This window comes from Thermobia domestica, chromosome 5, assembly GCF_964235325.1.
Source record: "Thermobia domestica chromosome 5, izTheDome1.hap1.1, whole genome shotgun sequence".
Taxonomy (NCBI): domain Eukaryota; kingdom Metazoa; phylum Arthropoda; class Insecta; order Zygentoma; family Lepismatidae; genus Thermobia; species Thermobia domestica.
The window spans coordinates 216,002,251-216,028,990 of record NC_137458.1 but is presented as its reverse complement, the minus strand read 5'-3'; the positions used below and the strand labels follow the sequence as shown (position 1 = coordinate 216,028,990).

Sequence of the window (26,740 nt, the reverse complement as noted above, 5' to 3'; positions counted from 1 at the left end):
ACTATGGTTTTTCGAAAAACTCGTAGACCTTTACGTTGGCGGCTCTAGTAGCCCTCCTATTTGACACAGATACATGAATGATACCTCGTTGGAACGCTCATAGACCACAAATTCCAACAAAGTGACTTTTTTTATCCATCATGCCCAACCCGTAGAAGAAGAAGAAGAAAAGAAGAAAGTAGATTTTTTGTTTTTTTAAATTGATATTTTTTGGACGCTGGCAACACTGTACGTCCCCATACGCCGGCAGAAAAATTCCACGCATAGACCAGACATTGGTAACAATAATAAAAAAAATGAAGTACGTAGGTTCAACAGTAAGGGAGATAAAAATTCGGAACCGCGGACCAAGGAGGGTCACTCTGTATATTTTTACTGTGGTCTAACTTCTGTTTCTTAGATCTAGCATCCTCCCTAATTGTCACAGAGACATGAAGAATACCGCGTTTTAAAGCTTATGGAACCCCCTTGACAACGACGTATCGTTTGTGCCCTCTGTGCCCAACCTGTAGAAAAAGAAGAAGAAACCTTGAAAAAATTGGGAAAATTTACACTTTTACTTTTCTTGGGCTCTGGCAAACCTGATAGTCGTTCTACGCATGAAAAAATCTTGTTTCTTTCTTTAAATCAAAGGTCGCTTTAATATACGTACTATACATGAAACAAGAATATTCTTGAGCAAAAGAATGGGAATAACGAAAGACTTTGGGAGGTAAATTACACATCTACATCGTCATTGCCTACGCTAACACTGTCCTCACCATATTCATTTAAACAGTTGAAACATTCAGTTTCCTGGCACACACCACAAGCAATGGCAAATAGAAGGTCATACCATAATACAGTGTACAAGACAATTCGTTTTATAGAAACCTAACACCTATATGTAAAGCAAAAATATTCTAAAGCAAAAGAATGGGAAGACGAAAAACTTTGGGAGGCAAATTACAAATCTACATCGTCATCGCCTACGCTAACACTGTCCTCACTATATTCAGTTAAACAGTTAAAACATTCAGTTTCTTTGCACACACCACAAGCAATAGCACATGGAAGGCCATGCTTTCTGCAAGTACAATACGTTCTTTCACACCCGGTAGCACAGTTGCAATGAACAATGGTGAGCAAATTCCATACCCATCAAACACGATGGTTGATGTGCCATATTTACGAACCGTATACTCAGCAAATGATGCAGCGATATTGTCTTACGAACTGCCTTTACACCATGGTAGTCTATGTAACAGAGATCCTCCGTCTAAGACATACAGAATATTGTCTGGCTCCGTTTCCTCAAACTGTGCGGTCTGCTGCTTGCTGAACTCTAGTATCGCATGGGCCAGTGGGACTTTGTCTGCCTTACGCATCATGCTGGGTGACTCAAATAAAGCTGGTGGGTAGGCACATAATTCATGCGCTAAGATCTCCTCTAAAGATGTGCTGCCTGCATTAGCGACAACTAACAGTCTTTGAAACAAAAGATTCGAATCGACGGAGATATCGCTGCTGATTTTAACACTACTCGGGGATGCTAGAGTTTTGACTATCTGCACGTTTCCACTTCACAGTGAACAGGTCTTTGCCAGATAGTTTCTTCGCAAGCTCTTCCCCAACTGAAAATAAATTAATGACGTTGACCGAAGAATCCGCTGTGACGTCAGTGGCAATGTTTCTCAACAATTTGTCTCCGTCAAATGGTGAGATGGGCTGCAGTCGTGCAAGAATGCGACGTGTGTCACTGATATCACGTGACATTTTTGACGTTTCGGCTTCTTTATGTTGTTCGCTAGTGACATATGCTGTGTGAGTAAGAGTTTGCATCGCCAGATTGTACTCGGAGCATGAGAGCACCCACAAAGATCGTTGCATCTCCAACATTCCACTCCCATGGGTTAGACCTCCAGTGAATTTTAGCGATCTCATCAGAACCTGCTCTATGACTAGATCAGAGGACAACCCAGCCCAATAACGGTTGCTTCTTCTAATAACTCCGAACCCATTTTGAAAGCTTTCGTGAACTGTTGGATTAACTGATGGCAGCGTTAACATTGTTTGCAGGTACAAGCACGTCAACTTCAGATAATTGAAGTGTCCTGCTGCAGCGAACATGGGAATATACTCTGCTATAGCATCAAGGTGATTCTCCCAGCTTCCTGTTTGGTCTGCTGCCAGAAGTTTCCTTGCTGTAGCCAACATGCGCTGGTATGCAAGCCACAACTGACTTGTTTTTGATGTGTTAATAAGTTCTGACTTTCGTTCTCCTATTTTTTCTCGGGCTTCTTGAAGAAGAGGTGGAGCACTAGCTCGTTACAGTAATCTCACCCGACATCAGACTCTGGTAGAGAGAGTACGCATCGTTGATAGTTCTGTGTGTTCCGTTATCGGTCTCCAGAAAAACATTCTCCACAAGCAATGCACTTAATGCCAGGTCAACCATCATGTGCGCACGGAAGGCTCTTGCTACGGTCTTGCCACTTAATATATGTACAACCGAATTTTCTCCATAAACCTCATGCAAGCTTTCACGTAATCCTGAACCTTCCATCAGGGAACCAATTGCTCCTAGAAGGTTCATCAGAGTATGAAATGAGCCCAACAGGACAACCATGTCCTTAATACTGGTGTTATGTGCTCTGTCATGCAGGATACGTGAAGCTTTCCGAAACAGTGGTTGGTCTAAGATGATGATTGGTGTGACTTTATATTTTCTCGCAAGATTATTCAGGTACACTAAAATGGAATAGATGCATGACATATCAGATGGATGGAAGTCAATAATCGGTAAGCAGAGAACAGTGAATTTCCCTGGATGATGAAGAGATGGATCTGCGTGAATGGCCCGCATCATTCCTGACCAGTTTGGTGTGCGTGACGGAAAATGCCAGAAAAAAGTTTCCACAAAATATCCAGGAAGCTTTCGTTCGGTGATGATGCTGTTACCAGTTCACAGTTGACCTTTTCAAGAATAGCCCTGGCTTCAGTGTATGCATGAATGGAAACACTGGCAAGGGACTTCACATCAGCATCATAGACGGGCTTCCGAAGAATGGTTAGACAGGTGGTAGTGGATGGAGTAATGGCCGCCAACATTCCCATACCATGGAATGTGCCTAAACTACTCAGCGTTTGGAGATCATGGTCTACATTATCCGCTGCAAAGAGGAGAGTCTGGTCTGCTGACATTTCGACCACACGATTACCAAATGTGCTTGCAGCACAGCGTTCAAACCACTGCACTTCCGCGTATGAAGAGCAAAATCCCAGGTGATGCAGCGTCTCAACCAGGTGTTTCAATCGATAGTGGTGGTGCAGCTGCACAGCAACACCTAACTGCAGAGGAGCTAATATAGCTCTTGGTCTGGCTGCTTGCATCAAACACTGGCCAATCGATGCTATTTTGGTTTCATTGTCCTTTTCGGCAAAAAGTGTGGCACAGAATAGTTTAAGGCTAGGTGGAATGTACTGAAAGGATTCCTGAATGATCAAGTCGCTGGGTGAAGGATATGTATCACTTCCAGTTTGTAGTTTTGATTTTATGTCGCTTTTGATCAGTCGAGCTACGGTTTCTATTATTCTATTTTTTCCTTTTCTTCATCATACTCTGGTTGTAAATCACGATATGCCGGTAGAATGTGATTGGCAGTTTCTCGGCAGCTTCTGTAATGAAGTTGTTTTTTCCACTGTCACTAGAAATTATAATTTTTTCACCGACGTACTCCATTAGTTTACACTTCATGCGTCTGTCATATGCAATGTGATCAGTCCCTTCAAGAAATGTGCCCATTTTTGTAGCAAGTTCTCCCACAGTTAGTTGATCATCATCGTGCTCTTCCAAATAACTACAGATGCGCTGAAATGCTCGGATTCTCTCATCATTTGTAGGTCGGCCAGCCCGGAATTTTTTTGACGCTGACTGATTATTGGTTCAGTATTGTTGAGGAATTGCTTTACCTGTTCGAAAGTTGATACTACATAATCCTGTGATAGACACAATCTGCTGCATGAAGATCAGATGAGAAGTACTCAATTTGACCTCGGACAGTTTGTGACCAGGTATCGTTTCGTTCATTCCAACACTTTAATGTGTAGTAATGCTTGTGTTTTCACTAACACATTTTCTGATTTCAACACGTGACGGTCATCAAATAAGACAGGCGTACCGCAAAACAGGCAGTCACTGTTGCTGTTGAAGGACCCATCCGACGAGCGAGTAACTGGTTTTTGAATCGGCGATTACGTTTTTCTTTTTAGGGCAATCGCAATATTTTTTTTTTTAATCAATGTAACGTTTGCGACAAGAGACATGGACCACCATACCTGCAGCGGCGAGAATGTTAGTACCGCGAGCCTTACTGGCATTGTTCACTCCTTCAGCTCCCTTTTCTTGAAGTGTGATGGGGTTATCGTTAGGATCTAAGCTTCTGCAGATGATACAAAAACGTGTAATGGAATCAGGCTTGGTTCTGCAGTGCCAAGGTTCATGCAAGACTATGATATGTAGAAAAGCTTATGGAATCCCCTTTCCTTTCGTTTGTGCCCCCCTGTACCCAACGATTATCAAGGTTGCCAGAGCCCAAGAAAGGTAAAAGTGTAGATTTTCCCAATTTTTTCAAGGTTTCTTCTTCTTCTTTTTCTACAGGTTGGGCACAGGGAGCACAAACGATACGTCGTTGTCAAGGGGGTTCCATAAGATTTAAAACGCGGTATTCTTCATGCCTCTGTGACAATTAGGGAGGATGCTAGATCTAAGAAACAGAAGTTAAACCACAGTAAAAAATATACAGAGTGACCCTCCTTGGTCCGCGGTTCCGAATTTTTATCTCCCTTACTGTTGAATCTACGTACTTCATCTTTTTTATATTACTGTTACCAATGTCTGATCTACGCGTGGGAATTTTTCTGCCGGCGTATGGGGACGTACAGTGTTGCCAGCGTCCAAAAATATCAATTTAAAAAAAAAAAAAACATCTACTTTCTTCTTTTCTTCTTCTTCTTCTTCTACGGGTTGGGCATGGTGGGTAAAAAAGTCACTTCGTTGGAATTTGTGGTCTATGAGCGTTCCAACGAGGTATCATTCATGTATCTGTGTCAATTAGGAGGGCTACTAGAGCCGCCAACGTAAAGGTCTACGATTTTTTCGAAAAACCATAGTCCGCCATTTTGAAACCGTTTTTTGGGGGTGTTCCGGTGGTCCGATTTTGTCGGATTTTGAATATGTTATTCAGTAGTAATTCCTGAATCGAAAACTGTTTAAAAAGCTTGGGTTGCAATTTTGCCCAGGTTGAGGGTAAAATTGCTCTAGATTTCCTGGACTATAAAGTTGCTTTTGTACTATAATCTCTTTGAGTAACGAATGGGGAATTTAGGTCTGACTGTAATACGAATAATATACGGGAGTGAAACGTGATAACCCACAAATGTGTGTTCATCAAGACTTTATGAACATTTACACTTTTACGAACTTTTTATTTTTATTTTTTTTTTATTTTTATTTTTTGAAAGATCAGCTGGTTTAAACCAGCCAGCCCTGCCTAGCAGTAATGTTTTTCTGCTGCAGGCTGTAATTCAGTAAGCCTGTGGGGATCTTTGGAACATTCCATTATCAATCGTAGTACATTGCATTGACCTAAATATTTGAACATACTGAAAGCTTCACGAATCCTCTGGAACATTAAGAAAGGTCTAGCATCATCTGAAACATTCTCTAAGGCTCTCGAATCATCTGGAACATTCTAGGCTCTAGAATCGTCTGGAACATTTCTGGAAGTTCGTTATCTGTATAAAAGCAGAGGACATTGACATTGCATGCCAATAAGCTCTTAGCTCTAGATTGGACAACAAGTCTAGCTGCAAGTGTCTGTATAGTGTTCAAGCATAGTTAGTGAAATCACAGTGACTATACAGCAGATTTCCGAGTGCCAGTAATGGATAGTCCCGTGATCCAGGTGCAGCATTACCTGTGCTACTTAGGTGATTTCACTATATCAGCATTGCCACGCTTCTAGTGTGCCAATCCCTTTAGCAGTCATAGCAGTAAGGTGAGGGTTGGACTTCGTCCGGTGCAAACGTGGATGGCAGAACTAGCTCCACAACTCAAAGCTCAGAGTCGGAGCAAGGTGTGCAACAAGTGCAGGAAGAAACTAAGTAGACGCCGTTCCAGAGCAGCTGACATACAGGCAAATGTTGACCAACAATCGTCTGATGGGCAGTCTCTTAGTGCAAATGCTGATCAGCCTTTCACACCACCTGACGCAACATTGACGTATTGAACCAGAACCTTCAGGCACTTAGTGCGTCACCAATTCAGAAAAAAAAAGCAGAAACAAATCCGGTACTCCAAAAAGAACTGAAACCTATAAGCAAATTCTTCAGGGAACATATCCGCAGTATCGCTCATGTTGCACAGCCTGGGGCCATTTAAGAAAATTGAGAACGAATTTGGTGTGACAAGTTACATGGGTTGTACTGCAAAGAAACTTGTTAAGGAGGAGGACATCTTATCAACTCCAAACCCAAAGCCAGGAAGCACATTGTCTGATAAAATGATGAAAGAAATCCATGCTTTCTACAACAATGATGATGTTAGTTGTCAGATGCCTGGGAAAAGACTTCATGTCTGTTCATCAACAAGGAGGGAGAGTCCACATGCAAAAACGACTGATTTTGGTGAACTTCAAGGAAGCATGCTTGCTTTTCAAGAACAAGAATCCTGATGATAAAATTGGATTTTTCCAAATTTTGTGAACTTAGGCCACAGAACTGTATCCTGGCAGATGCAAGTGGAACATACAGTGTATATGTGTACCATTCATCAAAATTTTGTCTTGATTACTGGAACAAAGATTGACAAGATTACTATGGGATGGGAGAGGCCCCTCCACACATACAAAGACTGTCTCACGCGAATTGTGTATGACAATGCAACAAATAAGTGCAAGCTAAATGAGTGCCTTCAATGCCGAGGGAAAGTGCACATCGGGCAGAAACTTATGGATCTGATGGACGGACACATATCGAAGAGGTGACCTACAAACAGTGGGTTTCAGTTGATCGAACCATGCTGGAGACAATGACTAATTCTGCTGACGAGTTTGTAGATGATCTCTGCAACAAGCTGGAGGTACTTCAGAAACATTTATTTATTACAAAGCAACAATCGGCATATCTTACTCAACAGAAAGAGAACTTCAAACCAGGAGAGTTTGTTTTGGTGTGTGACTTCTCTGAGAACTATTCCTTTGTGCTACATGATGAGGCACAGAGATACCACTGGAATAATGCCCAAGCAACTGTGCACCCATTTGTAACCTACTATCGTGAGAAAAATGTACTGCAGCACATAAGCGTGATCATATCTGAATGGCTCAGACAGGACACTGTTGCAGTTCATCTGCTCCAGAATAAAATGGTGCAAATCCTGAAAGACAGGCACGTAGCCAGGATTTCGTGAAGGGAGGGGTCCGTGACATGAAATACTGTGGTCATCACACCAGGGGCTCGATCATTCTAAACTGTTTTACTAAAATATATATTGGTTCGTTTAGCCAGGATTTCGTAGGGGGAGGGGGTGACATTAAATTTTGAAGGTCCAGGAGCTCGATTAATCTAAACTACTTTATTATCAACATATATTGGTTTGTTAGGACAATAAAATGAGGATATGTTGGTAAGTATTTCAATAACAAACTATGAAAAAATCTCGAAAAATGATTTTTTAAAAATATTAAAAAAGATTATACAATATTTACGTCCTTCCTCTGTTTATTCAAATATAACAATTTTCGTTTCATTATGACCTCAACTATTATAAAAAGTACATATTCACTATTATAAAAAGTACATACTCAATAATGTCTTGTAAAATATTTTACAATATCTGCGTTCCTTTCTCTGTTGAATCAAATGTTAACAGAACTTTCTTTCCACATATTTTTTTGTTTTTATTATTCCGTCAACTACTGTCTGTTCCAAATGACAGGTTAAAGGAGCAGAAGAAAATTGTATATGAAATAACATGTTTGATACTGCAAGGATGCGATGACGAAAAATTATAATAAAAAATGTCCACACTGTTACAGAACGACACTATGCTTTTCGAAGCTTGAAATCTCTCAGACTAGAAATTCTAAAAAATCGGTAACTTTTCTAGAAATTTCAAATTCCCTGACTCTTCCAGAATATCTCGCTCACAACGCCACCATGTATTGCAAATAATACAAATCTTCTCATAAAAAGATTAACCAAAAGCTTCCTGTAGTTTATTTTTAACTGATGTTTCTTTTTCTCATTTCATTTTGTTTCATCCTTCCTTAATTTTTTCATTTCTGGTCTCGAAGGGGGGGGTCCGGACCTCCCCTTGGCGACGTGCCTGTGAAAGACAAAGACAAGAAAGGAAAAAAAAATCATTAATATTTGTTTGCATTCAAACAAATGTGGTGTCGCATGTGAATGGCATTGGAGTTGCACTGAAAAGGAATGCTGCAAAAGCAAGCCTTCAAAGACCGTACATAAATCGGATCATGACTGCACGCCAATTGTACAAATGACAGCAAGGTTTCTAAAATGGTGTATGTGTATTGCACAGGAGGGGGAGGACATGAAGAGGAATCCATCTTCCTAAAGAAAAGATTTGATGCATCTCGACAGATTCCTGGAATCCGTAAATTTCACTCTATAGTTCCTGTGTCTGAAAGAAAGGTGGCAATGAGGCAGTATACTTCTAAACCATACTTTAAGAAAGAGTTAGTAATTGCAACAGATGGCTCACAAGCTGGTATTACCATTGATAGAATCAGGGGCTTTGTTACTTGTACCATGGTGGCTTCTGGTGGCTTGCTTGTGTTCTGCAAGGCGACGAAGCACATGAAACAGCAAAGTTTGTTTTCTGAGACCTCATAGACTAGCACCTTCCTTTGTATATCCAGATATACCAGACGTGCTCTGACGGCGTGCTCTAACATTATCTGTTTTGTTGACCCCATAACTGCAACTGACCATACATACACGCTCAGCAACAAAGAGGTGAAAGAAGCCAATCGACTGCTTCAACACAGGTACCATTGACAATTGATCACTTCCAGCAGGTCAGTAATAGCTAAATATTTCTTGCACCTTACTTCATCAGTATTGACAAATTGGCAAGTTGCCACATTGGCACCCCAGGTGTCTTTCCCGACATAGTCACACGAAAATTATTGTAGACTTCAAGCCCATTCTTGGCCCAAGTTGACATTTGGCATACTTACCCTAAATATATGGGGCTACCTTGGTACCCAATTTCAAGGAAATCAAATGGACAATTTTTGAGATATCACTGAAATTCTCCCGGAAAATATTTGATTTTGAAATAAATGTTCCTCACATATCTTGTAGCGTATTCTTTCCTCTTCAAAATGGTATATTATTTTTCTCTCTATCTCAATATTTACGAGAGATATGACTTGACCAATTGAAGATGACAAGAGTATACAAAAAGCATCAAATTTGTCCATTTGTTTTTGTTACCACCCTGTACTCTGAAACTACAGGTGGTACAGGGCTAAAATTTGGTGTATGATCATCTCTCATAGGAGCCTATATGTACACGAAGTTTCATCGAAATCTAACACCTTGAGGTTTTGGGCTTGGTTGATTTCATATGTAATAACCCTAAAGTGAATAGAATGCCTTCGATATTAATGCAGGATTTAATGCTTACGTTCAAACTTGAAAACACATTGAAAAAAATCTTTCGGTTTGTGTGGACATATTTCAAAGAAAAAGTTCGATTTAAATGTTATAATTTATTCCACAGCATTTCAAATCCATTCTCTTCATTTTGTCGTAACAAGGAAGTTCTTGGCTTTATTATATGGACAGTTATATATATATATATATATATATATATATATATAAATTTCGATAGCAACCATATTGTTGAACGTAGCTCGAAAATTCGTAGCAAGATCCTTGGAAAGTTTTGCGAGAAGTACAACATAAGTACCAGCATGTTTCCTTCTGTTTGTTTGGATGTCAAATTTGAGTGTTCTAGATGATTTGGGATTGAACCAAGTACCTTTCGTACCAGATATAGAACAACTCCTCCATTTAGCCATGTGTTTCCACTCTTCCCTTTTGTCACTAGAATAAAGAAAATTGTAAAACGTAATAGTACTGGCAAACATTCTATTAAAAATAGGAAATTAGAGTTTATCCTATGAGCGTATAAGCAATGGGCGCCCTATGTTGCCGAATGTGGAAGAACTGGGTTCATCATAAGCCAGATAAATGTTATGTTGTGTATACTTTTAAGGTAAGCGTAAGTTAATACCATCGAATAAATTTGAGATGTGTTGAGTTGACAAACGTTTCATGAGACTATAAGTAACTAACACAGGCAGACTTCAATATAAGATACCTGAAACATACAAAGAGATGAAAACAAAAGTAAATAAAATTTTCCCTTGGTTTACATCCAACCACCTAAAGTATCGAATTTCATTAGAATCTAGGGTAATTTGTTCTAAATACTGTCATAAAATAATTTCATATAAAACTGGAACTTAAAACTCCTTGCACCATTCGAAGCTCTAATTTCCGTAAAATAGAAGTGTGTGTATTTTGTACAATTTGGTACTTATGTGCTTTTGAGCTAACAATTGTTTTTCTTCTTTTAAAAGGTTTAAGTATAAAATGTTGGAGGTGCACCTCAGACAAAGATCCCTTATGTGGAGATCCGTTCGACAATGAATCATTACCTATTGTAGACTGTACGCAAGAAAAAGAATTGAAGCATCTTCCAGGAGTGAAAGCCACAATGTGTAGGAAAATCAGGCAGAAAGGTAATGCGAAATTTCAAGTATGAATAAACTTGTTGTTGTAATTTTTATTTTAGAATTCAGATATGCTATGTAGAAAATAAATACTTTTCCTGTACCATAATTTAATATTTATTGTTAGTCTGCATCAAAGTTGTGAAAAACTTAAATTTTAAAAAATGAAGCCCACTGAGATTTATTGTGCAAAATTGGGTTTAATTAAATTTTGTACTTACATTTAGAATTGTATTCTTACTTAAAACACCATCTAAGCATTTATGTTTTATTGTACACACGAAATTTTGATTGTTGCAAAAAAAAAAAAAAAATCTCCATTAGCGTTTCGTGAGAGACTGTGCACTAGGGTGGAGCGAAAAATCAAAAGTTGTCCACTCAAATAGCACTAGGTGTCAAAAGTTGTGTTTTGACTAGTATAACATTCGTGGATTTTTTCATAATTTTTGTACTTCATCTTCATTCCCCGCAAGGGCCTTAAAATTTTGCAATTTTTATGAAAATTTGATTTTTTTTAAAAAAAAATATTGATTTTTAAAAAAAAAAATGTCCAATGAAATCGAACTAGGTGCCAAAAGTTGCATAATGACTAGATTGACTACTCCATTGATAATTTTAAAAGTAATTTGCATCTTCATTCCCCGTAAGAGCCTGAAATTTGCAGTTTTTATGGTAAGTTTTGAAATTCCACTTAAAATATTAAAAAAAGTTTTAAAGTCGCTAAATCACTTCACTTCCTTAAGAAAGAATTGTACTCACTATCATAACACCTATGGTTTTGAAATAAGTTTTGTGCTTTATCTTTATTACCAGCAGAGGCCTTAAAATTTTGGAATTTATACAGTAAATCTCGAAATCCATTGAAGACACTGACAATTTTCAAGAACTGTCAAATAATATCCTACTAGATTTTAAGCCTTGTGCGTGACTAGTATAATTTCTGTGATTTAAAAAAATATTTTTCCTTTATCTTCGTTACCTCCAACAAGTTTTAAAATGCAGTTTCACAGTAATATCTAAAAATATTATTAGTGTAGCTCAAACCATAATGTATCTTAATATTATGTTTAATAATATTAAGATACACTGTGTAAATTTAACAATTCTGCATTGAAATTATTTTTGATACGCAACTCTTTGCTGGTTCCCAGTACCACTCAGAACTCACCACGAGGAGTTCCGCCCATCCTCCCTACCTTTGGAAATTATCTCTTTAACTCGTTGGTTTGTATTCAGATTTTGTTTCGAATGTGGGCATAATTATCATATCCGAAAGTATTGCTGTGATAAATCCATCTCGAGCTAAGACACCACACACTTCAGACGAAGCTTCAGTAACAGTTTTAACACACCTCTCGACTGCTTGGGTATAACATGGTAAGTGGAAAACAGGCGGAAAGACAGATGAACCTTCTATTACACATTTCTGTAGATCCTCCTCCGACAAGTGTTTTGTCACGAGTGGCTCGGTTACTTCACGTTCCTGTCAGTTGATTAGGTCAATGTAATAGTGAGCACTAAAATGTATTGCTGGAATACTGAACTTGTACAGGAGATGTTTGGTTTGAGCTCTTGACCTTGCGTCAAGGATTCTACTCATAACAAGTTTTCGAATGTGACTTCGATCATCGGCGAGCATAGATACCAATAAATTCCCGGAATGCGCGAAGAAACCATTGGTTGAATTGTCCTATCTACAATAAGCTTCAGTTCATTGCTTAAATACCGTGAAAAGGCTATAATACGATATAAGTTCACAGCATCTTGATAGTAGGGTTACATTTAATGTAAAACCACATCGGAGCATACACTTTCATAATGAATGTAACGAGCTCCTTCAAGTTCGAAGATAGGTCAGTAGCGCTTATGTACACTCTAAGCAGTATGTTAGTAGTAGTGATCTATCTTGCATGGGATAATTTCTTAGGACTTCTTGATGCAAGATTCTGTGAACACTCACCAGCAGAGATTGCTTTTCAAGTATCCCACATATAAATCTTTGGTCTGTGCTACGGTTTCTTACTTGTTTTTCCATGGCCGGGAAGATTCGGTCCAGATTTGCTTGAAAATTAACGTTTGGTAAATCCTTACAATTGGTTAAACTTTTTCCGATAGTTCCCGAAAATTTTTCAAGACTCGCTGTTGTGCCATCTAAATGCTGTAGAATATGCCTTAGAATATACCATAAAAACTGCTACATTTCAGACTCCTGTGGGGAATAAAGATGCAAATTATTTTAGAAATCATGAACGGTGCAGTCAATCCAGTTATTATGCAACTTTTGTCACCTAGTTCGATTTCATTGGGCAGCTTTAAAAAAAATCGTTATTTTCAAAAAGTTAAACTTTCCATAAAAATTGCAAAATTTTAAGGGCCTTGCGGGGAATGAAGATGCAGTACAAAAATTATGAAAACATTCATGAATGTTATACTAGTCAAAACACAACTTTTGACACCTAGTGCTATTTAATTGACTTTTTTTTTTTTTAATTGTTTTTCGCTCCACCCTACTATGCATCATTGACACTCGAATGTACTGTATTTCGATTTCTAGAAACAAGGAAGTATACAATTTTTAGAATAATAAAGAAACTCTAGGTAATTGTATATAGTACAGAAAAACATCCCTGAGTGATTCCATTTCAAGTCGTCCAGGATAGTCCACACGACTGTCTCAGATTTAGTTTATTTTTTAAAATAAGAAACTACATACAAAATTATTAGACCCATATTTTGCTTTTTGCTGAAAAAAATATTTTCTTCGATATACAGCCTTCCAAAATGGCTGCCCTCCTCTCAGATTGCTCGAAAAACTGAAAAAGATGTCAAATTAAAAAAAATATTGTAGGGAAACGAGTGTACTTAGTAACATAATCGCAATAGCAGGAAGAGTATGAAGTTGTATGTTTCGGTGGATGGCCAAAATTCGTCGATTGGTCCAATAGGAATTGCGCAATTCACTTGAAATGTTGCCAACTTTGGTGAAATTTTTGCTAACTTCAAACTTTTTTTTTTCTGTCCTCACGAGCAATATCAACCATCTGCTTTTAGCATCGAAATCTACTCCATACGGTATCGTTTCTGATTATTAGATTCCACGTTATAACATGATGAAAAGCTGAAAATTTCATTAAGACGCCATGTTTGGACGCCATTTTCTCAAAAACCCTACCTTTTAAAAATCTGAATTTTTTTACGTGTATTGGAGAAGTACCTAAGTATTTAATATGCGTTAACCGTTCATGCTGCTGCAGCCCCAAACAGTCGCAATTAATTATTGAAATTTCGATTTGTGTACTGGAAATTTAAATATTTCCTATGGGCATTTAGATCCTGTACACAAGGCGAATTGAAAGGGAGTATGAAAATTTTGAGAGATGAATCCTGACATCAAATCCAATAGAAAAGTTCCTATAAAGATGAGTCGAATTCCGCTTCGTTTTCGAGTTACAGGGTTTCCAACTCGGGATCCAAAATCGGCTCGGTACAATAGAAAATATATATATTTCGCGTTAAATCAGAAACTATATGTTAAAGCTTTGATAAAGTTCAGAAAGTTGATTTGTATCAATATGATGATTTTTATGTGCGTTGCAATTCGGTTGGCAGTTTTGCCAACTTGGTAGAACTTTTATTTGTTTCCAAATTACACTACGTGGTTTTTATTTGATATTTGGTATTCATTAATGATTGTAAACATCACATGGAGCACAATTTTCCTCACATCACCACAGTTTTCGAAAACTTACATGTATTTCATTAAAAAGTTTTATCTCGTGCGTTATTGATAGTTTGCGTAATTCGGTGTCGTGAACATCGTCGTAGTGTTCTCTGGAACCATGAAAATTGTTTTGACTGGTAACATGACATTGTAGTGCACTAATTACAGTGTTTGTGTGAATTATAATGGAGAATTCCTACTACAGTAAGGACCGTATTAAATGTGTTGATTATGCTAAAAGCCATAAGAGGATTGTGCACAGAAAGAATTCTAGACAAAAAATTTATCTTGCGGTGCAATATATGGATTGCGTACAGCGTGTCTGCCCAAACGTACTATTAGGGGAGGATGATTATTTGTGTCCTGTACACAAGGCGATTTGAACGGCAGTATGAAAAATTTTGAGAGGTGAATCCTTCACCGTAGTCTAGGTTTCACCCATAACGGCTGATTTTAATGGTGACACATTCATGTTTAGCATGTTAACAGTCTGGTTAATGGTTTCCAAATCTACATTCAGAGGAACAAATTCTTTATCTTGCTGGTGCATAATTTCATATTTACACCTTTCGTGGTCACCAGTATCTCACACACATTCACGTTGTTCACGGTAAATATTCAAAGCACCCTTTACACAAATAATCATCCTCTCCTAATATTACGTTTTGGCAGATGCGCTGTACGCAATACATATATTTTACCGCAAGATAAAATTTTTGTCAAGAATTCTTTCTGTACACAATTATCTTATGCCTTTTAAAATAATCAACACATTTAATACGGTCCGTACTGTAATAGGACTTCTCCACTGTTTCACACAAACACTGTAACTAGTGCACTCCAATATTATGTTACCAGTGGAAACAATTTCCATGGTTCAAGAGAACACTAGGACGATGTTCACGACACTGAATCATGTAATAAACTGTTTCGTGGTTGCAGCAGAACTTCTTGAACAAGTTGAACTTGATGCGCGGAGTTATGAGAGGTTTTGCAATAATAAAAGATAAATCTTCTTCTTCTTCTTCTTCTTCTTCTTATTATTATTATTATTATTATTATTATTATTATTATTATTATTATTATTATTATTATTATTATTATTATTATTGACAACTTAAAAAAAACGTAGTTTTTATTCGATATTTTGGTTTTACTAATGATGGCAAACATCAAGTGAAATTCACACTTAATGTTGCAAACTATCAATAACGCACGAGATAAACCTTTTAATGAAATGCATGTAAGTTTTCGAAAACTGTGGTGATGTGGGGAAAATTGTGCTTCATGTGATGTTTACAATTATTAATGATTACCAAATATCAAATAAAAACCACGTAGTGTCATTTGGAAACAAATAGAAGTTCTACCAAGTTGGCAAAACTGCCAACCGACTTGCAACGCACGTAAGAATTACCATATTGATAGAAATCAGCTCTTTCTGAACTTCATCATAACTTTAACACATAGTTCTGATTTAACGCGAAATTTATATTTTATTTTCCATTGTCGCGAGCCGATTTTGGATCCCGAGGTGGAAACCCTGTAACTCGAAAACGAAGTGGAATTCGACTCATCTTTATAGGAACTTTTCTATTGGATTTGATATCAGGATTCATCTCTCAAAATTTTCATACTCCCTTTCAATTCGCCTTGTGTACAGGATCTAAATGCCCATAGGAAATATTTAAATTTCCAGTACAAAAATCGAAATTTCAATAATTAATTGCGAATGTTTGGGGCTGCAGCCGCATGAACGGTTAACGGATATTAAATACTTAGGTACTTCTCCAATACACGTAAAAAATTCAGATTTTTAAAAGGTGGGTTTTTTGAGAAAATGGCGTCCAAACATGGCGTCTTAATGAAAATTTCAGCTTTTCATCATGCTATAACGTGGAATGTAATAATCAGAAACGTAAGTCCTTTACATTTTCAAGAGACCTTATGGAGTAGATTTCGATGCTAGAAGCAGATGGTTTATATTGCTCGTGAGGACAGAAAAAAAAAAGTTTGAAGTTAGCAAAAATTTCACCAAAGTTGGCAACATTGCGAGTGAATTGCGCGATTCCTATTGAACCAATCGACGAATTTTGGCCCTTCACCGAAACATACAGCTTTATACTCTTCCTGCTATTGCGATTATGTTACTAAGTACACTCGTTTCTCTACAACAAAACTTTTAATTTGACATGTTTTCCAGTTTTTCGAACAATCCGAGAGGAGGGCAGCCATTTTGGAAGGCTGTATATCGAAGGAAATTTTTTTTCAGCAAAAAGAAAAAATATGGGTCTAATAATATTGCATGTAGATCCCATATAAAAAAAAAAATAAATAAATAAATAAATGAAATCTGAGACTATGATGGGGACCAATTGTGGTTTGCCTGGACGATTTGAAATGGAATCGGTCCCCTGTTACTCACAGGCTTCAAATTCCTGAGACTGAATATTCCTTTAATTTCCCTCAAAACACACCAGGACCTGAGATAGTACCGCAGGATCAGAGGAGCCAATGATGAAAAAATAAATAAATACACATTAAAAAAATAAAAACTGCTTCCTTTGGAAGAAGTGAAATATTGGATTTTTTTTAAAAAATCTCATTTCCAGTTGTCAGTTTGCTGTAGAGGGGTCTATCACTGAACCACCTTGATCTGTGCTTCTATGTTAGGATATTTGTCACTGTTACGAGACTTTACACAACAATGTATAAATCCTCTATTTTACAGTATATATTTTCTATACATATAGTACATAAATAAATAATCTGTTCCAACCAGGGGCGTCATTTAGGAGGCGGCAATTGCCCTCCTCCCAAGAGTTTGAGGAATACATATGCTTTAATCGATTGTCTACTAATGTACTAGTAGAAAACGTGAAAGTCTTATGTTGGTGGTGCTCTTGTCCCCCTGAAGGGGAGTCTGAAATGACGCCCCTGATTCCAACCTAACGCCTGTGTACTGCTTCAGATTGGCAACGAACGAATACGTTTTAATATCATAAAAATTATAACCGCTACCAGGTTATAGAAGGATTTTTTGTGGACACTGTATATTTCTTAAAGACAGTAATCATTATTTTCGATTTGTACTTTATTCTGCAACGCATATAAGTTCTTTCTTCGGTGGGAATTGCTTCTTTCCCACACGATTGGACAAAGAAATCTTTCATCGTTTTCTCATATATATATATTTAAAACGTTGCTTTTGGTGAGAACATTTCAGTTAGTGACGAACCATTTCAATGTTTCTCCCTGACTCATTATATGCACAGTATATATTCTATAGTTATTGGGAACTGAATTAATTGCTTTCTTTAATCGCTTATGGAAACATTAATATAGATTAGAGAAATACGGGCTGACCAGATGTTCAGCAACCAAAGTGGCACCAGCCTCACAGTTTTTGCAGTTCGTTATCTGTACTTTTTCACGCCAGTGTTATCGCCGTGTCTAGTGCATTATAGGCAGTTGACTAAGATTAACATAAATTGTTTTCCGTATTCTGTTTGTATGTGCATACAGGTGAGTTAACTGAGTGATTTTTGAAATGAACTGCCAACACTTTTAGTTGATCATTGCAACCCGTACCTTGAGTTTTGATGCTCAGGGAGTTCGACTCCGGTGTTGTACGCAGCCACCACGCACGTTGCGTTGGGAATCAATCATTAAGTTTTGTTAAGGGGCACAAGCTATTTAGCCGGTGAAGGACGTTTTATTACGGCTAGCCCCAACTAGTGAAGTCCCAGGTCCGCCGACCTTGTGCGTACATGTAAGTTATACACGCGCCCTCCACATCAGCATTCTACTTTTTTCAATTTGCTGAAGATTCATCCTTACGCCGCAGGATTGTCGGCACAGCAATTGGATTCATCGTGGGACGATCCAGGCAACTTTTCCCCAGTGCTAATCCCCCAAGTGTGTCAATGGTGTGAGAGAAGCATTTGTAGTGATATCTGAATCATAATCATATATATATAAAGGGCTGTATTGCCCGAAAAGGGCAAAACGTGATTTCAGCGACAAAAATTATTATACATATTCAGTGTTCAGTGTTGTGTTCATTTCTCTTCGTTATTTTTTATTTTTTATTTTTTTTTTTTATATAATAGTGCTCTAATAAATAAGTATAGTGTCATTTAATCCAGTGTGTTTTCGTTGTTTGTATGAGTGATGTTTGTGTGCGTTATGGTCTGGATGACCGTCTGATCGTCCGTGAGGTTTTCGAGACGAGACACCCGAACCTCTCGGCGCCTAATGCTCATCTCATTATTGAGACCGACGAGCGATTTGGAAACAGTTTGTAACCTTTTCTGGGAGAGGTTCTTCATCGTCCTGTCCAGGTAAGTTAAAGTATCAGGAAGATACTTATTGGTAGTACCACGAGCCACGGACAGCGACCAGATTACACGGAATGGTTACAAAATCAAGTTTCTCCAAAGCTACGCATAAGATTATACCCCTAAGTTTGCAATTGTATTCAGTTTGATGTGATCTATGTGTATCTTTTTATGTATATTTTATCTTTGAACAATAATATAGTTTTAAAAGATAGTAAAATTTAAGTGAGTCATAAATTTGGGCTATATCTCATTAACCATATGGTATTTAATGAAGTTATACAATGCATATTAATAATAAAATGAAAGAGAAATCAACTCACTTGTAATGAGAAACGTCGTGAGTGGGGAATGGAGTCGCTAACTTTTGAATTGTAATCTTGTATAATTTTTGATAATTCAGCCAAAATATGTACTATTAAAATAAATGACCTTTTTAAATTATTATTATAACTTCAAAATGCTCGTTTTACCGGTTACTAATTCCTATCGGACTTCCGAAGATAAGCATTAAAACAATTTAGTGACCATGTCAATAGCGACAACTCCCAGTCACGACCCCTCTTCAGTTTTATTAGAAATAGGAAAAGAAAGAGTGAGAAAGAAGAAGAAGAAGGTAGGAGAGAAGAAGGAGGAAAGGAGGAAAAGAAGAAAGGTAGAGGAAGTTAGAGAAGAAGGAAATTACTGGATAAATATGGGAATATGGTAAAGGAACGAATAATTATTGTAAGGTAATTCATATCCAATTGCTATTGCTTGAGGATCAATGTTAAAGTGATCCGGAAGAGACACATGTTCCCTCATACGACCCTGACCTGGATCCAGGCAACTGCACAAGTGGTAGTTGCCCCGACCCAGCCCGGGTGACGAGAAAGTTTTGATTTAATTGTTTATTTGTTATTTCCAAACATTGCATAATCTGTACTCAGTATCGGAATTCCCACAGTGAAGATCCATCACACATTTGAATAGGCCAAGAAAAAAAATTCAAAGTAATACAGTAAAACCTGCCTTCAACGGACCCTTTATTAAACGGAAAACTGTCTTAAACGGAAATATTTGACGGTCCCATGAATTTTGGAGCAAAACACGTGTAGAAATCTCTTCATTTACTTAATGTAGTTTCTCAGGCTGCAGTGTGTATGGAGAGTCGAGCAGCCAAGCACCAATGTATACAGCATGCAGAAATGCATAGAATATTTTGTGCTCATTTTAAGGTGTTTTTTTCTCTGTGTGTGTATTAATTAGTAGAAGAAAGCTACTAATTAGTTGAACAAGCTACGCATAGCAATATACAATATTCTCTCAATATGTCCGTCATAAGCATATATACTGTATATTTTTTAAAGGAAGGGTCTACCCCTATTAAGCGGAAACCTGACTTTAACGGAATTTTTTGCGAGTCCCGCTCGATTCCGCTAAAGACAGGTTTGACTGTATATATCTTTTCCACACGCAGAAGTTTTGAGATTCCTGAAAAGACTGTCGTTATTCTGGCTCATCCTTTTGGTTTGGCCTTTCCCATAAAGCCGATTTTGAGTACTTTTGAATTATTAATCATTCATGACCTCCGTCATGCATTAATACATATAATATATTATTACATATGTATTGCAGACACTACTACCTCCTGAAATCAATATTAATACTACCACTTAAACCTAAATTTGTTATTCATTCACGCACACTCACATACATACAGGATAGTGTATCAATATGGATAAAAATAACGTAACAGAAACCATCTAACTACAATTTGCTGAACATTTATTACATCTCTTCTAAAATGAGACACAAATTACTGTAAACATGCAATACACACACACACACACATATATATATATACATACGTACATTATATATATATATATATATCAATCTACATGCAAAATTGAGTAATAACATTGTGACGATATATATATATATATATATATTAACAGAAAGATTGAAAGGAACATTTTATATTCATATATACATATATTTGCTTGAATTGTTTGAAGATAATATGAATCAAAGAAAGAAAGAAATAAAAAGGTATTTATATTGTACAAAATCATAACTGGATGAAAAGAAAAAAAGAACTTTATATCAGGGTTTGAATGAGTCCTTTCTCATATATGAGGATTTCTGAGTGAATTTTCGAGTCCTATCTCGTAGTTAGCGATGAGCGTTCATATCGCACAAAGTATCAAATCACTCTTTTTTGGTGTCCAAACATTTCACTTTGCTTTAATTCGCGTATACACACAAGATTAGGTTGCTAATTGTAACCAACACATATTCTGTTTATAGATATATTTATTAATATATTTCTCCCACTTTTAGATTACAAGGACCACGCGTCGTATCTACTATTATGGCGATTATTTCACCTCTCTGGTTATTCCTATTACTGTACTAGTTCCTTGACTATGTTTAAGTCACTATCACTTTATATCATTAAATAATCACATTCATCGGTATATTCGCATAACTCAAGAAAGAAAGAAAGAAAGAAAGAAACTAGAAACGAGAATTTCTCAAGTCCAGAAGAATCTTCGGACTTTGGAAGAATCGATGAGAGCACAATTTATCAAGATGAAAACACTGGTTGAATTTCAGGATTTGCACAGGAGGGATGGGATTAAATATAATTCTATAATGGGATTTCAGTTTTCTGGTCTGAGGATATATTTGGCAGTAAATTGAGGTTACGCCGACCTGCCTTAAACCCATAATACATGCTGTTAGTACAAATGATGTTAGTGCTTAAGTAGGTTAATAATGAATATCACACAGATTGAGGAGAATATATAACATGCGGCGGTACTTTGAATAGTTACTCTTTACATTTTCGGATATTTCATGACCGTGTCAACCAAGAACGGTTCGAGGTAAGGTACCAAGACCCTTTACACTTATATTAATTTACTCTATTCAACATTATATATTTTACTTCAATATTATATTCACATTCAATACATATTCATATCTCGACATATACATATATTCCACAATTATTCAATCTTTCAACTTATTAACCCCGACAAATCGAATTTTGCGGTTGCAACACTTCACATTTTAAATCCGATATATCGTACATACTAAACTTAACTAATTTCCCCCGCATAAAAATGAAGTTCATATTTTCAGGTATTATATTTCACATAGTACACATTCAATCTGCAAGGCAGGCACGTATATATATATATATATAAATGTGATAAAAATATTGATACTATTTTTGGGCCCAAACAACTACAAACAACCTTTATATTCAGAGTTACCAGTGGAAAACAAATGTGGGAAAAGGTAAGAATTTGACCAAAGATTCTACACGAATAATGATAGAAGGAAATGCAAGAAGATTTAATCATAGATCGGTCCATCGCTCGCTACTACAGTCCGTCAGTATGCTTGAAAACGTTCGCTTTATACCTCACACCAATGAATACCTCTACGAATCGTGTCTCACGACGTCTCAGCTGATAATTTAGGTTCAAAAGCTATATATTACATGGTCGATATTTGTCAAGTTCAAAACTCGGGGGGAGGTTAAAATAAAAAAAGAATCTTGAAGAAGAGAGTAGAGGAAGAGATAAGGAAGATAAAGAGAAAAAGCGGCGCTAAAGGAATAAGTTAGGACACTAGAACTACAAAGTTAACTGGTCGAATTTCAACATACAACAATCCACAGCCAAATATACTTTTACATGCCGAAAATGGTTGGTTACTAAAATGCGTAGCCTAAAATAAAGTATCTCCAAAGTAACAGTAAGTCTGTGCCCTCAAGGGGATTTTCAGGAAAACAAAAGCTTTAGGGAAATCCCCTTCCTCGCTGTAATCCGACTTAGACCTTGGTGACTCCGGCACTACCGGAAGGATGGTGTGGTCTCTAATTTAGAATTTCTAAAATAAAAAAAGAAAAATTATCCGACCTCTCAGAAACTGAGAAGAGTTTCGAGTAAAGTATGGAAAACTAGACTAAAGTCGATAAAATAGAAGAAATCCTAACAGAGAATTGCCAAATAAAAAAATAAATAAATAAAAATAGATTTTGTACTAATAAGTTGTCTGCCAAGTCTTACTAGTCGCTCCCAGTACTCAGGATTCGCTACATCTTGAGGCGTCAACTAATTTCAAACACTATATGCTAGAGATAAAAGAAGTGAAAATTCATGGGTATCGGGGTTTAAACGCCCTGGTACGTTATTACTAGAGTTTACGGTTATCGATGTACTAGGTTATTTGATCCTATCCACTCTGTCACCTCTACGAACTATAATGAACTTAGCTTGGTCGGGTGACGTGGAAAAAAATCGAAGTTGCCGGGTATTGTCCTAAATACAAGTTAAACGTATATATCTAAACTGTATTAATTGTGCCAAACAGCTATTCTGTTAGGTAATTCACTGTGAAGTATCCGGGATCATTTGTCATATGGCTATTCTTTGTATCGTCGGGCTGGTTGACTAATTAACAGATATATTTACTTTAGAATAGTTGAGCCGCTAAATGAAAAATACCGTCCATCATCTTTCATTACACGCTATTCTCATGTAAGATTTGACGTGGTAACTAATGCACTAGGGAAATAATTATTATATTTATTATTAATACTTCACAACGAACTTTATCACTGGGCACATCTACACATGGGCGTCTTGCTATCTACTAATATTCATTATTATACACATTCATATACTAATAATATTATCATTACTAATTTATTTATTCACTTTTCCTTACGACGTCGATTTCTTTTTAGACACCCTACTTCATTACTCAGCCCAAGACTGTTCAAAGCAGTCTAAATAACTATGTTAAAAATCAGCAATTGCCATAATCCATCAATTAGAACGTGTGATCGTACATGAACCAAATATAGATTTCTATCGTAACAAACCATAGTATTATTCACTTCATACCTTTAAAATTTAATTTTGTATGTAATGAAAGTTCAATGTTATGAATAACAAGCAACTACATATCAGAAAAATGTCAACAATGGAATTACTCGCAGCACGCAACGGATAAAGAGGATTTGTATACGCAGCCCCGAGATAGAATAATGTCATATAGACAAACTTCAAATTAAATAGAAACGTAAAGATTATTATTATTAATATTTTGGTTACTAGGTTATATAAATGATCGTGCTTTTCAGGAATGTTCAATTATAAATCAATTTGTCTAAATACCAATTCGTATGGGCCTAAGCTAATGTTTACTTGTAATTTATTATAAAAGAAGGGTCATTTCCGTATAAACCAGATCACTAAGTATTTAGATAATGGTACATTAGCAACGAATGATTCTAAATTTGGACGTGATGGCGCTGGTAGTCTAAAAACAGCTTGTACACAACTAAATAATCTTTGCAGTATTATTATTACTCATAAGCAATGTTCTATATAATTACGGAATTTCTATGCAACTCTTCGGGAAGGAGTGATGCACTCATTATGACTGACCAAAGATAAGTAAACAGACAACAATACACTGTCCGACGACACATATTTCATACGTTCTCTCACATTTTTTACTACTAAAATCTATACTACTTACTTATACGTGCATGTGTTACTAAAATCTAAACACATGCACGCTACATTCCACATACACAAGAAAGTAAATATTGACACTTATAATTTTGCATGCTAATACATACATTATCACACTCAACGATATACGAACCAAATTGGATTATCTGATGTCAACAATCGGCTCTAAGGAATAGAGAAAAGGGAGACGAAAGGATCAGGGCCAAGTGGCCCTTCTGCAAAACTAAATCATGTTTTCAAAGTACTATATTAATGAGAAGAGTCCCCTTCCTGAAGGGAGAAGTACCCTTATGAAACTCGTGTAACCCATTCTGGTTGGAAGCTTAATCAATTACGGAATGAATAAGAGCCCCCTTTGTACGTTTACACTACCATGATGAAAATTAACTTAACTACAAGAAAATCTACCGATACCGCCATGTTAGTAATAATGATACGAAATTACCTATATTACATACACAGACAAAGCTATATAATGACAGGCCTCACGTAACCGTAACACTGAATTTTTAGGAGGGTAAAAGAAGGAGATTTTTAAATGTTCTGATCACTAAAACTTCATCTGCAATCCCTTAAAATCAGAAGACTATTGCACTTCTTGCCTGTCCTTAAACGATTTCAACTCCAAACATGGCGTCCCTGAGTCGGGTTTTACATCACAGTTTTTGACTAATCTACTGTCGAATTTTTACATCTCGGGCTCACTTTTTGCTTCCAACATGTTTATTTCTTAAATGAAATTAATTTTACCGTGGTTTTGCTGCTAATTCTTCTAGTTATGAGCAGCTTCTAATTCTTCTCCACCTTTTGAACGAGCAGCCGAATCGAGTTGTGGCTTGAATTGTTGCAACTTCTAGAATAAGCGTTCTCGCGCCTTGGTATTAGAGCGTCAGAAAATAGTGCAATCAGAAAAGAGGATTTTGGCGGCGGAAAATTTTAAAGCGAATGAAAAATAGTGAAAACTGGTTAAAACCGGATCTTGGGAGGATATGGGCATCTCAGAGGGACGACAGGGATCGAAATTATTCTGCCAAAAATCAGATTGGTGGATAATTTTAAGAATTTCTGTCCAATAGCGGGCCTATGTTTTTGTATATCATTAACATGATAATTTCAATACTTACCCATCTGAAATGTCCATATACGGGATTCATAATAAAATAATGTATAAATAAAGATATTCCCCGAAATATGATTACTACTAGATTATTTAAAACTTCCACATTAATTTTGGTTTGCATAAGCGACGAATGAATACACTACACGGACCGAAATTATACTTTGAAAATCACATAGTACAGTAGGTGCAAAAACTATTGGACCCCTCCAAACAAAACTTCCATTCACTGTAATGGTACATTACACACTGAAAAGCATCCAGCTGTTAAAATGACGTGTCGGTGCTGCCTTTCAATGGCTTACTATCGTCTTTATTATGCCTGTGTTTTTAGGAAGAAATTGTGCTGCTAGTAGAACGACATCTTTTTATCACTATCCTTTAATTGTGCAGAGACAGTTATTAATGTTTTCTTGAGTCACATACAGGGTGTTTCATACAATATGTTATACAGATTGTGGGAAGATTCGTAGGTTCAAACTGATAAGTTTTCTTTGCTTGATACTGTTGGTACATATAGAAATTGAGGCAAACAAACAAGAAGAACATGAGTCGTACGTTGTGTAGAAATTGAGAGTATAACACACAGAATGCGAAGTGAAGCGGTACAGATCTCCAATTTCCAGCATTAAGTTGTGATTTGTTAAGGTATATTAGAGCCTAGGTATACAAAGCGCACAGTAAAATACAAAATAAATAAATGCCGGTACGGTTCTAACCATATGTTCGTTAACTGGCATTTTTGCAATAGTTTCAGCATTCCCAATGTATATGGAGTACACTGTACTGTATTTGAAAAACACTTTTCACATCGCTGTACTGTATTTGAAAAACACTTTTCACATCGCCGGGCGTGCAAATATTTCATTAACAAACAGTTCCCCTCCACCTTTTCACGTCTAATCGCTTCTAAAATGCAACGTGACTCTTCCAACTAGTTTACTTCCAAGTCAGTAGTTCTGGCACTCTTAGTGGAACGCCCATTTACAATTTCTCTCGGATGTAAGCCGAGAAGCGGTTTGGATTACGCTTTAAGCTTATGTGACCCCTTCCAGCACAACCCGGTTGATGTATAATAACACCAAGGCGAAACAAACTTATTTCTGTTCATATGTGATATAAATACATCGAGCAAATTATTTAAACCAAAAAAAAAAAAAACGGGTTTTTTGTTTTTTTTTTTCAATAAAAACCGTGGTTTTTGCCAA

The 26,740-nt window shown here is 36.8% G+C and overlaps 1 protein-coding gene across 2 annotated transcripts in view; it reads left to right on the top strand.

The window, feature by feature from the left end:
* The window catches only part of crok (crooked), a 46,408-nt gene that overhangs the window by 15,991 nt on the left and 3,677 nt on the right, over window positions 1–26,740 (top strand). For both annotated transcript variants that reach the window (XM_081759682.1, XM_081759683.1), the window contains exon 2: window positions 10,659–10,820. In XM_081759682.1, the coding sequence (XP_081615808.1) occupies window positions 10,659–10,820 (162 nt within the window). The remainder of the gene's footprint in view (window positions 1–10,658; window positions 10,821–26,740) is intronic.